Below are 14,041 nucleotides of genomic sequence, written 5' to 3'. Positions count from 1 at the left end.
ATCTCGACCTGAAGGTTGCTATAGAGTTTTTCACTCATGTACAGTGATCAAAATACTTCATACACACAAACCCTCATAACCAGGCTCTTTATAAATGAAAGGTTTATACAACTTTCTCCACACACAGCTTATAAATACTGAACATACAAATGAATGAACGCAACTATGAATATATATCAATAAGTGCAATCAATACAGTCACAATAACTACTAAACATACAAATAAATGTGACTACTAATAGGCTAATGCAAGTAATGCAGAAGAATTCAATAATGATTGGATGTCTGAGGCCATGAATGGATCCAGATTTACCAGAGGATTAACATAACATAATGGAAATGTAAATTAATTGAAGATTAATTGAAGATCAAGCATGATATCTTAATCAGATACAATATTAGTGGACCCATGGGAGAACCCCAAATGGATGAAAACCTTCAGATCCACAGTGAAATTTACTTTATCTAATGATCACAGTGCCATAAACTCTTGCCATGTCTTGGTCAGGTGACTGGCAAGACTAGACATTTGACCCCAACCAATCGCAGCACATTTTATTTCACTATTGCCTGGGTGATCCTGGTGTTGTGCGGGGTAGCACACCTGGCACACAGGTCATTAAGCATGTCACACTACACAGGTATAAACACTCGATTGTCGTTCACAAGACCAGGTAAATTGACCAATTTAAAATAAAAAATATTATTGTAATAAATAATAATTAGTAATTATAATGTACTGTAGGTGTGTGTGTGTGTGTGTGTGTGTGTACATATGCACAGCACATTGTTAAGTAAAATAAAATTCAATACATCAAAGAAATGTCTGTTTTCCTCCTTGGGGTAAGTGGACAGTGCAGGAGAAGAGTGTTAACAGACACATCTGCAATCTGAGGGTCATTGTCAGAAAAAGAAAAAGAACCCCAAGGAGTGGTGGGACTTCATAAATAATGGCCTAGGACGAACGAAATCATCCGATGCAAGAATCAAAATACAGGGAGTAGATGAAAACAAAGCTGCGGAAGCTCTAAACAACTTCTTTGCCAAATCATGGACAAAAACAACAGATTAGTACTTTTCCCCTTCATCTAGACCTCTCACACAAAACGACATCTGCAGCATAGGTGAGATGAAGCTAGCTCTAGCTCGTTTGGACCCCCGGAAAGCAAGTGGGCCAGATGGTATATCCAACATGGCTGCTCAAAGAACAGGCAGAGGACCTGGCCCCGGTCATCACACATCTGGCCAACTGCTCTAACCAACAAGGGCGTGTCCCAGACATATGGAAAGAGTCGAATGTCTGTCCCAAACCCAAAGGCCAAGACCCCGGCCCAATTTCAGATTGGCCTCCCATCTCTCTAATTTCTTGTGTTGGGAAAACAGTAGAACGGTTTGTTTTAAAAAAAGCTTATGCCCACAGTGCTAGACGTGTGTAAAAATCAGTACGCATATCTGCCTAAGCACAGTACCACAGCAGCTTTATTTAGAGCAATGCAGACCTGGCTCACTAAAACTGACTCCAAACCAACAATGGTGAGAGTACTGTTGGCAGATATGTCAAAGGCATTCGACAGAATCGATCATGGGACCCTGATGAAAAACATACTGAACTTTAAAACTGTGCCCATCTTTGACAGCCTGGATACACAGCTACAACACAGGGAGGAGACAAAGAGTGGTAGCAAATGGGGCCCATAGCCCCTGGATTGAAGTTACATCAGGGGTTCCACAAGGGGGGGTGGTCTCCCCATATGTCTTCCTCCTTTATATGGCTACCCGGGATGCTGTGTTCGAGGATGATCTTAATGTGCGATATGCGGACGACATTCGGCTGTCGAGAGCAATCCCCATATGTGACATCAAGACAGAAACATCAATGCACCTGGAGGCACAATGGCTGGACGAATGGGCAGCAAAGAACAACATGATGTTAAATGGGGAAAAGTCAGCTGAGCTATGGATATGCTTTGCACGTGACCCCCCACAACCTCCCCCGCTGGTGTATCTGGGATACCACCTGGATCAAAAGCTGACCGGAGATGTGCATATTGAGAAGGCAGTAAAAACCGCCTCCAAGAGGCTGCACTATCTCACCGTCATGGCGAGATATGGTCTATCTGCAGATGACCTCATCACCATCTACACCACTCTCATCAGGCCATGCCTCGAATACAGCTCAGTGCTCTTGGTGGGTTGCTCAAAAAAACAACAAGCAGAGCTAGAGCGGGTCCAGACACGTGCCTCTAAAATCATTATAAGAAGAGCTGGTAACTTTTCACAACCCCTACCATCACTCCAGATCAGGAGGGAGGAGGCTGCAGTGAAGTTAATCAGGGACATGCATGATGAGCAACAACCCCTGCATGACCAGCTTCCTCCAACACGAGGCAATTGCACAGACAAGACATTGAGGAACCAGCATGAGCTGGCTGAACCAATGGCCAAGACCAGCAGGCTGAGAGACTCAACACTGCACACAGCAGTCAGGCTATATAATTACACTACTTAGACTGAAAAAAGAAAAAGAAAAAAGCATGGCCACCATGACTGCTAACTGCCTCTGTTTCACTGCCCTGATATATTCCAGAAATATTTTACTTATTTATTTATGTTTCTTAATTTTGAAATTGTTGTGTAATTTCTTTTTCCAATGTTTTTCTTGTAAAGTTCTGTATTTTTTCAGTGGAGCCATGCAGCATGAATTAATAAAATCAAACCAAACGAAACCATTGTCAGGCAGAATGGCATTTCAACTTAATTTTTTTGTTTTACTGTTATTAGGGTTGAGAGAAGGTGCTACACTAATTAAACCATTATTAAACATACTCTCCCAAATGACCAAAAATGTCACAACAAAATCGTGAGCGCTGCTTTGTAAAAATATAATTTACTCTCACATCTGTTTCATAAAACGTTGCACTGTTTCATATGGTTAATGACAAAAAACAGATCAATTAATGTACATTTCAATTTTGCATTGCAAAATCAGTCTCTTTGTTCACAAGTTCATTCATTTACAGGGCTGTGTGCTGAAACCTCCACTCCCAAATTCTGCAACGTGGTGAGTTTGGGTTAGCTTGAGGTTGGAACATCATAAATTGTTCGCATGTCACTCAGCTTTCCATTAATGCTGCCCTTGAATCCAAGCAGGGCCTTTTTATGATGCAGGGGTCAAGAAAGAAACGGTTTAGCAGAAGTTCATCAGTTCTCCTGTGCTAAAAAGCCCATCTTCAAGTAATCAATATAACCAAGTCTAGCTGCACTTCTGAATCCGTGTATCATTTGTTCTATTTTCAATTGGCAATCAAAAATGAAAAAATAAAAAAGTGACAGATTATTTTGTTTTTTGTTTTTGAATCTAACACAAAAAACAAAAAATTCCTGGTTTTTAATATTTCAATTTCAGGATCAGATCAAAAATACGAAATGGAAAAACGGGCCACAGGAATGAATTTGATTTTAATATTTAACTGATCGGGTTTATGTGACCCCGGAAATGGCTCTGTGCGCAGCAGTTCGGGCAGTGCAGCAGGCAAGACTACATGGCAGCGCTGGAACCACACACTATTTTAATCAAACAGTTGTTCAACAGCGTTTTGACCCACGTGGGTCTCCACGTTGCAGCAGATGGGTATTCTGCAATGCTCGGGAATGAGCGTCAGAAGATTCTGTGCCAGAAATAATCTGCGGAGAAAAAAAGATGCAGAGCTGGAGAGCGCTTTGGTTCGATCCATATATGTGGTAAGTTTTCGTTCAGATTTCTACAGTATATTGCAAATATTATATAGCAAACATTACCAGTAAATGTGTAATCTCATGACAGACGGGTCCATCATATGGTCGGAAGTTCATGACCGGCTACCTGTCTACACTGGGGCTGCATGTGGGAGAAGGTCGGGTTGGAAGAGCCCTAAGAGAGCTCCATCCGCCGTACCATGAATTCCGGCATCAGTACGCCACAGTAGGTGGTGACTTTTTTTCGTTAACATGTCCTTTTGATCATGAGCCCGTGGATGAAGGTGCAGCAATACTGCTCAGAGAATTAAATATTCGTCGGGAGATAGTTATCAGATCACGAATAGATGTTCTTGCTTTTCGAGACAGTTATCTTTTCGAGCGGTACCACAGTCCATCATCTACATACATAATCTAATCCGTCCTTACATTTGCAACTTTACCAGCCAACATCTCAGCAGATATTGTGTGTTGCGCTGCGTTTTTTTTGCAAATGGGAGTTTTTCTTTACAATGTGTTGATGCAGAGCACATGAGCAAGGCGACTGTATGCAGGGCGTTGAGAAAAGTGTGCCTCGCCCTGAAACGGCTTTTACCAATCTTTGTCGTTTTCCCTGGACATAAACCCGTCAGAGTCATCAAGGGGGAGTTCCACAGGATTGCAGGTGAATGATGTAGAGATCAGTTAAATTAATTTTAAATTATATTTGGTTAATGACGTGCTGCAACCTCAGACTGGGATTAGTAGATTTAATTTCTTTTAGGATTTCCCAGTGTGATTGGCTGCATAGATGGCACACATATCCCCATCACAGCTCCTTCACATAATGAAGCAGACTATGTGAATAGGAAGTCCATTCACAGCATAAATGTGCAGGTACATGTAGATTGACTACTGTTTCAAAATGTTAAAGACTGCATCATAGTTGAACATCGGTCATTCTCTGCACTGTCAAGATCATATGTGATGCCGGATACATTATTTCCAATGTGGAGGCCAAGTGGCCTGGGTCTGTTCATGACTCAAGGATTTATCGCGAGTCTAACCTGAGCAACAGACTGCAACGTGGTAAGCAGCCTAAAGATTTGCACAATTCACTTGTCTCCCTCCTTTAATATACTCTAACTATACATTACAGGAGAGTTTGACGGCCTTCTGGTGGGTGACAGGGGTTACCCGTGCCAACCCAGGCTGCTGACCCCTTACCCTGACCCAGGCCCCCAACAGAACTTCAATCAGGCTCACTGCAGGACGAGAGCCCGGGTGGAGATGACCATAGGCCTGCTGAAAGGCCGTTTCCAGTGCCTGCGTCACCTGAGGGTGACCCCTGCGAGGGCCTGTGATATTATTGTGGCTTGTGTTCTTCATAATATTGCTACTATTAGAGGAGAGCAACAACCTGTCCTACAAATGGATGACCCTGATGATGACCCCTTCCACCTGCCAGCTATGCAGGATGGCAGAGCAGTCAGAGACACTGTTAAGGATTAGGAGGAGGGTTCAGGAAAAATTATTATCATCATGGGGCATCGGTAAGGATGCATGAGCCAGGAGAAGTGCTTATGGTCAAGAATATGTGGATTTATTTCTAGTCTTCAGTTAACAGTCATCAACAACAAAAAAACACACATGGACCGATGTCTCTGAAACAAAGCAAACCAAGGATTAGAAATTATCAAGTCCATTAAACTTCTCTTAAATAAAGATAAGGATAAATAAAGATCTAATTTAGCTTCATGAAAATGCTAAATGTGCAAAACAAGCCCTTACCTGTGCTGCCGCCCCGTGAAATGGTGAAAGACTGAAAGAATGGGTGAGCAGGACTTAAATAGGGCGTGCACAGGTGAGTGAGGTGAAAGGCAACCAATGAGTGAAGAAGAAAGGGAGGGAAGTGAGGTAAAGGGAAGTGATGTAAAGGAAGTGAGGTGAGCTAAACAGGGTGGGGAGACATGAGAAATAAGAATCTTTACAACAGACACCATATGCCATAATCATTTCCGAGATTCAGTCACCATCATCACCACCACCACAGCAGTCAAATAAATCAATAATACACATTTCATTTGGTCTTCTTTATTTCCTACAAACACAAGAGCTTGTTTAGTTAATGTTCAGTTTTTTGTATTTTTATCAGGAGATAGATTTTGTAGATTTCTTTTACAGGTAAATGGGAATACATAAGGAGGACATTAAATGATACAGTTGCACACAAATTCCACAGACTGAACCTCTGGTGTTTACTGAATATTCATGAAAATTCATCTCACTGTGTCAATCTGTGCAGTGGAAGTTGAGGGACCTTCTTGCTGCTGCCCAGCCATGCTCTGTTTAAAAAGATGAGAATGTATTAATACTTCAGTGTAGGCTAAATGTCACACTCTATATTCCACCAGAATGTTAATAAATGTAAATGGGAAGGCAACTATCAGTAACATATGAAGATGTTACCTCTATAGGCCTTTCTGGATCCCCCTCTGTGAAGGCAGCAGTCAGAGTTTCGTTGTAGTCTTCATCCTAGATGAGTGATATGTTTCAGTATACTTAAATGGACCATTTTGCAAAATCTTTGGAGTATTGCCTACTTACAGTTACAAGGTCTGTTGTGGCTTGAGGTGGCTCCACCAGGCAGACAGTACCAACAGAATCTGTTGGGACAAACTGAGGAGGCCAAGGCATATTACATTTAATGAAGGCACTTGTGTCTTGGGTGGTGGTCTCAGAGGATGAACTCCCTCCAGGGATCCCTCAGCCACTGGGCTTCCTACATTCTGGCTTAGGGCCAGCTCCTCTGCCTCAGTTAGAGGTGGTGGTGCTGGGCCACCTTTCTGTTGGCCGAGTAAAAGTCTGTGTTAGTTTAAATATAGGCTTAATTATTTAAGATAACATGATATAGATGAGAACACTTCTTTTTTCATTTTTAAACTGTACTACATTCGTTAACAAAAAACAAAACACAATATACCCAATTTTACAATGAAAGGGAGCAGAAAGAAGAAAAAAACTTTATTTTATTTGTGTGAAAACAGCATTATGTTGGGGATAAAACAACTGCACAAACAGCCACTTAATATACTTTACAATGTAAAACATGATCAAAATGAGGTAGCTACCTCCATGAGATCATGCCGAGGTCTTACCTGTTTGAGCAATGTTTTTATATTTCATTTTAAGCTGCTGCCAAGTGCGCTTCTCCCCCGTGGGGTTGCACCAAAATGAAATAAATTAACAGGCAACCATTCAAGCAGTTTTGCTCTGTAATATTATTATGATTTCAAAGGACTACATTTATACTCACGCATTGACCCGAGCAGCAATGTTCTCCCACGCCGTCTCCCTCTCCTTCGCAGCTGCAGCGGTGTTGGACTTCCGTCTAAAAACGTGTTCATATTCGCTGTATGAGCGTATTAAAATGTCTAATTCCATTGGCGTGAAGTAGGCAGTCTTTCGCTTCCGCGTTGCCATGGTGACTCCTCAAATCGGGGTTCCATTGATGCTGTCTTTTTATAGTTGTGGTGCACGCACTTAACTCCAGGTGAACCTACTCTGAGTTAACAAACTAACTCAAATCTGCTGTTGTGGAATCGAAAACTCAGAGTTTCCTATCTCAGAGTAGATCAACTCAGAGTTCAGGGTTTCACTCAGAGTTTGGTCAACCTGCTTTGTGAAACGGACCCCAGATCGATAGATTGTTGTGACTAGCAAGCTAGCGTAGCTATGTTTGCTAACTCTCATTCCAAAACTTCCGGGTCACGTACATCCAACCAATTAAATATTAAAATCAAATTCATTCCTGTGGCCCGTTTTTCCATTTCGTATTTTTGATCTGATCCTAAAATTGAAATATTAAAAACCAGGCATTTTTTCGTTTTTTGTGTTAGATTAAAAAACGAAAAACAAAATAATCTGTCACTTTTTTATTTTTTCATTTTTGATTGCCAATTGAAAATAGAAAGAACGAATGATACACGGATTAATCTCACACGGATATATATTATCACAATAACCACTTCTAAACCAAGAATTTCACCGTCATATATGTTCGAGCAAGAATCTGATCAGCCTCAACTTCATCGACCAAAGAATCTTAAATTTCTCTGATTGGTACACATAGCTTATCTTGCTGTCTTTGTGTGTGTGTGTGTGTGTGTGTGTGTGTGTGTGACTCATGGACCTCCATCTTGCCTTTGACTTCGCTTCTTCAGAAAGCCCAGAGTTGCCTGTGCAGCCCTCTACAGAATGTATTTCTTTATATTTTTTTCAGTTACTGTTTTTGCAATAACTCCCCATTCCTTCCTGGTGTTTTTGTATTTATTTCTAATGTCTGCAGTTATTGATTTCTGCAGCAACAATCTTCTCCCAATGGTGTTGATAACTGGTTGATGGTGCAGCAGCGCGTCCACTGTAGAGTGTGCAGATTTTTACCTCCCTCGTGCTGGCGCCACTTCCTCTGTTTTTCTTTTTTTTCTCTGATCCCTCTCCAACAACACTTTTAGTTGTCTTATCTCATTCTGGAGCTTCTCACATTACTCGAAACAACAACATATTGCCTAAAACACAGGAAGCACAAATCACAATTTATAGTCACTCTAACAGAACAATAGTTCTGTGTAGAACAATTCTAGGATAAAAGGCCTCAGCTCACCTGAACAACAGATTGAAGTACATAAACACCCTTACACTAATTACCACATAGTTGCGGACCAAACTTCTTTTTGGAAATCACGGATGCCGCGTCCTCCAGGCTAAAGAGGAGAGGGAACATCCTGCTTTTTATCAGTACACAGCATCCATGATGGCATGGGTGTGCATTAGTGCACATGGCACATGGGTAACCTACACATTTGTGAAGGCACTATTAATGCTGAACGATATTTACAGGTTTTGGAGCAACATGTGCTGCCAAGTAGACAAAATCTTTTTCAGGGAAGACCTTCAGCAAGACAATGTCAAACCACCAGGGCTTGAAAGTGAAATGGTTGTTCTTCCTGGTCTTAGTAATTCCATTAAAATGTGTGACATACTACACAGTTGGCAAAATGAGCAGTCTGCAGCATGTGTAATTAAACTGTGAGGGAGGACCTGGTGCAAAAATGTGTGTGACCCTGTGCTTCAGTGCTGCATATTCCCATATACCCTAACAAAGTTACATTTAATCAAATGACCATGAACCAATTGCTACACAGTTGGCATTGGGCCTTTGGTGGGTCTTGGTGCCTGGACAGTAAGTAACCCAGCCTTGGTTTGCAGTCCTCCACCATAATCTCCTGAACACTACTGGCCTTAATAACTATGTTTAATTCATCAAATACATTCACTGTCTCGCTCCCATCAGACACAGTCATCTCCAGCCCCCTTTCTGATGGATCTGTTTGTAGTCCAGCCAGTCCCTTTTGTTTTCCTGATCTGATTTCATGATAAAAGTGCCTTCCTCAGCCCTTTTCACTAGGAGTTGAGAGGAAGATTTGTGAAGGTTAAATTATGAGTTGAGTGTTACTTTGTCTTGAAGAGCATTCAACATAAAACAGGAAATGCCTCTATTGAATAATTCGGAGAGAACTGCGCACCTGATGAAGTCCAGCTGTCTATTATAATTTGAACATGAGTGTTGAGTGGTGTTGATCTGCATTCAGCTTGCCTCACAGTGGGCTGATGGCTGACAGCCTGCACTACTCCATCTCTGCTGCTGAAGCGCGCGCTGATACAGCGGAGATGCGTCTGCGCGTGTGGGAGTCAGGCAAGGCGCCGATTGGCTCAAAATGACATCATCCAGTCAAGATCTATTGTTGGAAAGACCATGAGCTCATCGTTTAGTAGCCAGTTTCGGAGAGCAGAGTGAGGACAGAGGACGCCTTGGCAACAGAGGACAGCCTGTAATCAGAAATTAGCAGTGGACAGAGTCTGAAATCTTTGACTGAGACCCGGTCTGGTCTTCTGTCGCAAGAAGAGGACGTGCCCGGCGATTTCAGAGAAGGACACCGAGTGAGTAATATGACATAATATAGTAGCAATACTGTCACCATTTTGCGGAAGAGAAAAGACTCTCCCTCAATATGAAAAAAGCATATTTTCACAATTTGCTCGTTCTTTTTCACCTGGAAACTACGTGCGAAGATTAGGAAAAGGTACAGAAGAGTAAATCCTATAACGCTACCTGCTCTGGTAGAACAGACCAACATTTTGGGCTAGTCTCATGTCATGCAAGTTGTGAGAAAAAAATAAGTGAAGCATGTGGTGCGCGTCGTGCAGGTATGGTTTGGTCCCGGGAGAGAGAGGCGGAGCGGCCCCCGCTGTCCGTCATCCTGCCGCAGCTCTACCTTGGAGCGGAGAGCGACGTCACGCAGGTAAGCGAATGAGTGTTTGTGGTAGAAGAAAGACTATTGAGATCCTTTGCACATGTAAAAGTATCAGTTCAACAATGTAAAGATCCCCAATAATCCAAAATAAAATGAGAGAACCAAGAGTGAATATCACTGAAAAAGGATAGTTTCCTTTTTATGGAAAAGTGTGTGTGTGTTTGTGTGTGTGTGTGTGTGTGTGCGCGCGCGCGTGCAGGACCTGCTGGCCTCTCTAGGTATTTCCTATGTGCTGAGTGTGAGCCGTTGCAGCCCCCAGCCCTCCTTTCTTCCCTGCTCCAGATATCTCCGCATTCCCATTGACGACTCCTTGTGGGACGACCTTCTGCCCTGGATCCCGCAGGCTCTGCACTTCATCGGTCAGGACTCTCACTCACCCTTGCACAACATTACTGCAGAAACAACCATCATCTTTTTACAAGCTGATTACTTACTTACTTGCTTACTTACTTATAATGCATATATGTCCAATACAAATAACGGTGCAGCCTTCTCATGGAACTTGTTTAAATGGGTGAATATTGATCCTTTTCATGTAAGTGTTGTCTTGCTGTTTGTCTGTCACTGTGCAATTTGACTAACTGTCTCACTGTGCTCTGTTTTCAGATGCAGCCATGTCCTCTGGTGCCTCTGTGCTGGTTCACTGTGCAGCAGGAATCTCTCGCTCCCCAGCTCTGGCTGTTGCCTACATCATGTACAGCCTGGGGATGGACCTGGACCACGCCTACAGGTACGGCTGTTGGCATACATTCATACTGCAGCTGGATTTGAGCTGTGCAGTAATTCATTATATCAGCCTGCTGCTTTGGTTTCGCTATTTCTTGGGAAGCACTTCCACATCATGTCCAGTTATGTTACCGAGATTCAGTTTGAGCCAATGTGGCAGAAAAAAATAATGCACACACATAATAGGGTTCTGCCCTAAAAGCTACAATTTCATAGTTCCCCTTCACCAATATCAAATCCTTTTTAAATGGCCACTTATTTTGACGCTGCAATCAGAGGATCCCCTTAATGGGCAAAATTAAGCTACGGCAAATTTGAGCCCAACTTAAAAAAAGTTTGAAAATTTTGACACACAAATTCCTGCAGATGACCAGCCATCTTGACAATGCAGCATTCACTTTTATATGACTTCGTTCACAACAGAGACATGGTTTAAACACAGTTCTGAGACAGTAATCATTTGTACAAGTATGTTTTTTGAATAAACTGTGTGAACATATATTCATGTTAGCAGGACCAAGCAAAATAGTAGAGAGAAATAGAGAGAATTTCAGAGAGCGTGAGACACAGTTGTTCTGGTCTAGAAGTGAATGTCTTGGACGACATTAAATTGTTTGTGTATTTCATTGTTGCCAGTAGTGTTCCATAGTTGCAGTTAAATGCATCCATCAGTTTTGACTGCCAGAGTTGACAGAATGGTTGCCATATTTTAATCATGTTTTAAAGGATACTCCAAAAAAGCCTTTCTAGGCTTGAAAGGCCGCTCTGAAAATCAGGAGTGTATTAAGTCAAGTCAATGGCTGAGCATTCTGTCTCACAAACACGGAGTCAGACAGCCAGGGTTTCATACCTCCCGTACCTTAGGAACCAATCCTGTCAAGGCTCACATTATCTTTTACCATTATGTCTCTAACATTTTAGAGAGTGATACACAAAATACATAACCATTTTGGTACATCAGCTTGTAGGCAACCCTGTCCATTTTGGTCTTCTTCTGCAAAATTGGTCTCCAGTTCGGACATTTAAGGCTGAAGCAGAAAACAGGCAGGGGTTTTCAAAGCAAAAAGAATCTTACTGACAATATAAAACAATAGACAATAACTGTTTCCTCTTCATTTGATAAAAGAGATCTGGCTTTTTTTTTTGCCTGCTTAGCAAAAATAGATAACCACACATACCCATTCATCAATTTAGATAGCAATGAACCCTAACAATTGCCAAACACCCGTAGTAATTATTGCTTGCCTTATGCAGTCCCCCACCCAAGTTACCAACACACACCCAACACACACACACTCTTAATATTTTTCTTGTCACGTTAAGTCGTTGTAATTCCTGTCTGTTTCTTTGTGTCGTGTCAATTTTTATGTTATCTGTTGTTTTGCACTAATTAACTAAAGGGAAAAAGAAAAAAAAAAAACAGATGTCTGTCTGACCACACAGTACATCAGTGTAGAATATCAACCAGAGTCTGTATGTGAGCTGTGGATGACTAGTAACCTTAACTCACATCCTGTCTGCTCCCTTACAAGGTTTGTGAAAGAACGCCGACCCTCCATTTCCCCAAACTTCAACTTCCTGGGTCAGCTGCAGCACTTCCAGGGAACTCTTAGCCAAAAGGACTCTGGTGGTGACCTCCTCATCCAGCAGCTAAATAATCACCTCCCATCTATCAATGACAGTGTTACCCGCACTCAGACCAATCAGAACATGAATTATCAGGCTGACAGTGTCACCAGCGATTCAGCAGAGGTCAAGCAGGCACACAGAGTGAATTTCTACCACACAAACAAAACACTGCAGAGACACTCACTTTCAGATACAAGTGGACAGCACCAACTTTCCCTGTCAGGGAAACTCTGGACTCTTCAATTGACTCTCAATCAAAACCAGCCGCAACTCCAGATGCCATGTGAGGTTCCAGCTACAAGCCACTGTGAGCCAGTAAAATCAGCAACAAAGTCTACACAGCTACAACTCCCTGCAGGCTCTACTTCTCTACTAGAGAAACGCAGAAGCCTTACCCTCTCTTTGACCCCAATGGGAATATGCCCTCCCTCCCTAGCAAGCAGCAGCCAACAAGCAAGGGAAACCACCATGTCCAAAACTTTCCACAATAGGGAGATGAGAGAAAGGCCACAGGCAAAGACACAAAGCAACACTTGCCTCTATAGACAGGCAGAGGACACCCATGGGGTGCAAAGTCCCTCCCACAGCAAGTGCAGCAGAGCTGAGGTGAGGGAGCAGGGCCTGCTATCGCCATTCAGCTTCACCCTCAACAAGCTGCTGGGCTGGGGGGAGAGGGTGCTGCTGGGAGGGGTGTTTGCCCACCCTGTAAGGATGGGACAGCCTGCACTGCCATACAGATGCTGAGGGTGCTGGGGGCAGGAGCAGCTGATTTCAGGATGCTAGGTGTGTCTGTTTATGTCTGTGCATGTTTGTCAAAAGGAATCAAACTGACATGTGATATGACTGATACATGATCGGTACATACAGGAGGTCTGAAAGAACTTTTGTCCTTTATTATTTATTGCTGAATATCGCTATACTTGACAATAATCCTCCACACGAATGGTTCTGACACTGGTGACCTTATCTAGCCATTTGTAAGATGCAGTTATTTTAAATTACTTTGAAAAAAACTTTTGCCACAATGGCTTGAAATGTATGTACATTAAAGATTAAAAATGACATTTCAACCATGTCTTATTGCCTTTCTCTCAGTATGTGGCTTTGTTTAGAGCAGGGGTTCTCAGCATAGTTATCTGGTTTTTAAAGTTTTATCACTCTCATGACCCCAGAAATAAGAGAGCTGTTGACCTTAGTGTCATCATAAAAAATATACAATTATATAGATGATCATACAAATACACGGCCCCCTAGAGGTCGCATTAGGCCATTATTTTGTGATCTTATTTTTCTCACAAAGGGGAAGGGAAATATATTTTGCCGGAATGTAAAAGTAATGAGGTTTTGATGCGTAGTTATATTAAAGCAAATATTAAAGTGAGTAGGTGAGTAAGTAAAGGTGCAAATAAGGACAAAAGGGGCAATAAATTACAACTGTGCCAACCACAAAAAGAATTTCAAAAATGTAAAAGAAATAGAGAAAATAAGGTATCTTATGTACAGTAAGTTTAAGCAAAAGTATGTCTAGAAAGTGTCTTTTGCCCAGCAGTAGTGGATTTGCATGTTTGAAAGAAGACACTTTGTAGAGACTCTTTATA

At 42.1% G+C, this 14,041-nt stretch overlaps 1 protein-coding gene across 1 annotated transcript; it reads left to right on the top strand.

Moving 5' to 3' along the window:
* The first annotated feature begins 9,573 nt into the window (after positions 1-9,573).
* On the top strand, positions 9,574-13,505 carry si:ch211-195b15.8 (dual specificity protein phosphatase 16). Its single transcript, XM_041957795.1, has 5 exons — positions 9,574-9,714; positions 9,982-10,076; positions 10,288-10,447; positions 10,695-10,818; positions 12,347-13,505. The coding sequence occupies exons 2-5, from the start codon at positions 9,984-9,986 to the stop codon at positions 13,185-13,187; spliced, it is 1,218 nt and encodes a 405-aa protein (XP_041813729.1). The 5' UTR covers positions 9,574-9,714; positions 9,982-9,983; the 3' UTR covers positions 13,188-13,505.
* The last annotated feature ends 536 nt before the right edge of the window (positions 13,506-14,041 follow it).

This window comes from Chelmon rostratus, chromosome 17, assembly GCF_017976325.1.
Source record: "Chelmon rostratus isolate fCheRos1 chromosome 17, fCheRos1.pri, whole genome shotgun sequence".
Taxonomy (NCBI): Eukaryota; Metazoa; Chordata; class Actinopteri; order Chaetodontiformes; family Chaetodontidae; genus Chelmon; species Chelmon rostratus.
The sequence above is the reverse complement of the archived record's forward strand: the minus strand, read 5'-3'. Positions and strand labels throughout refer to the sequence as shown.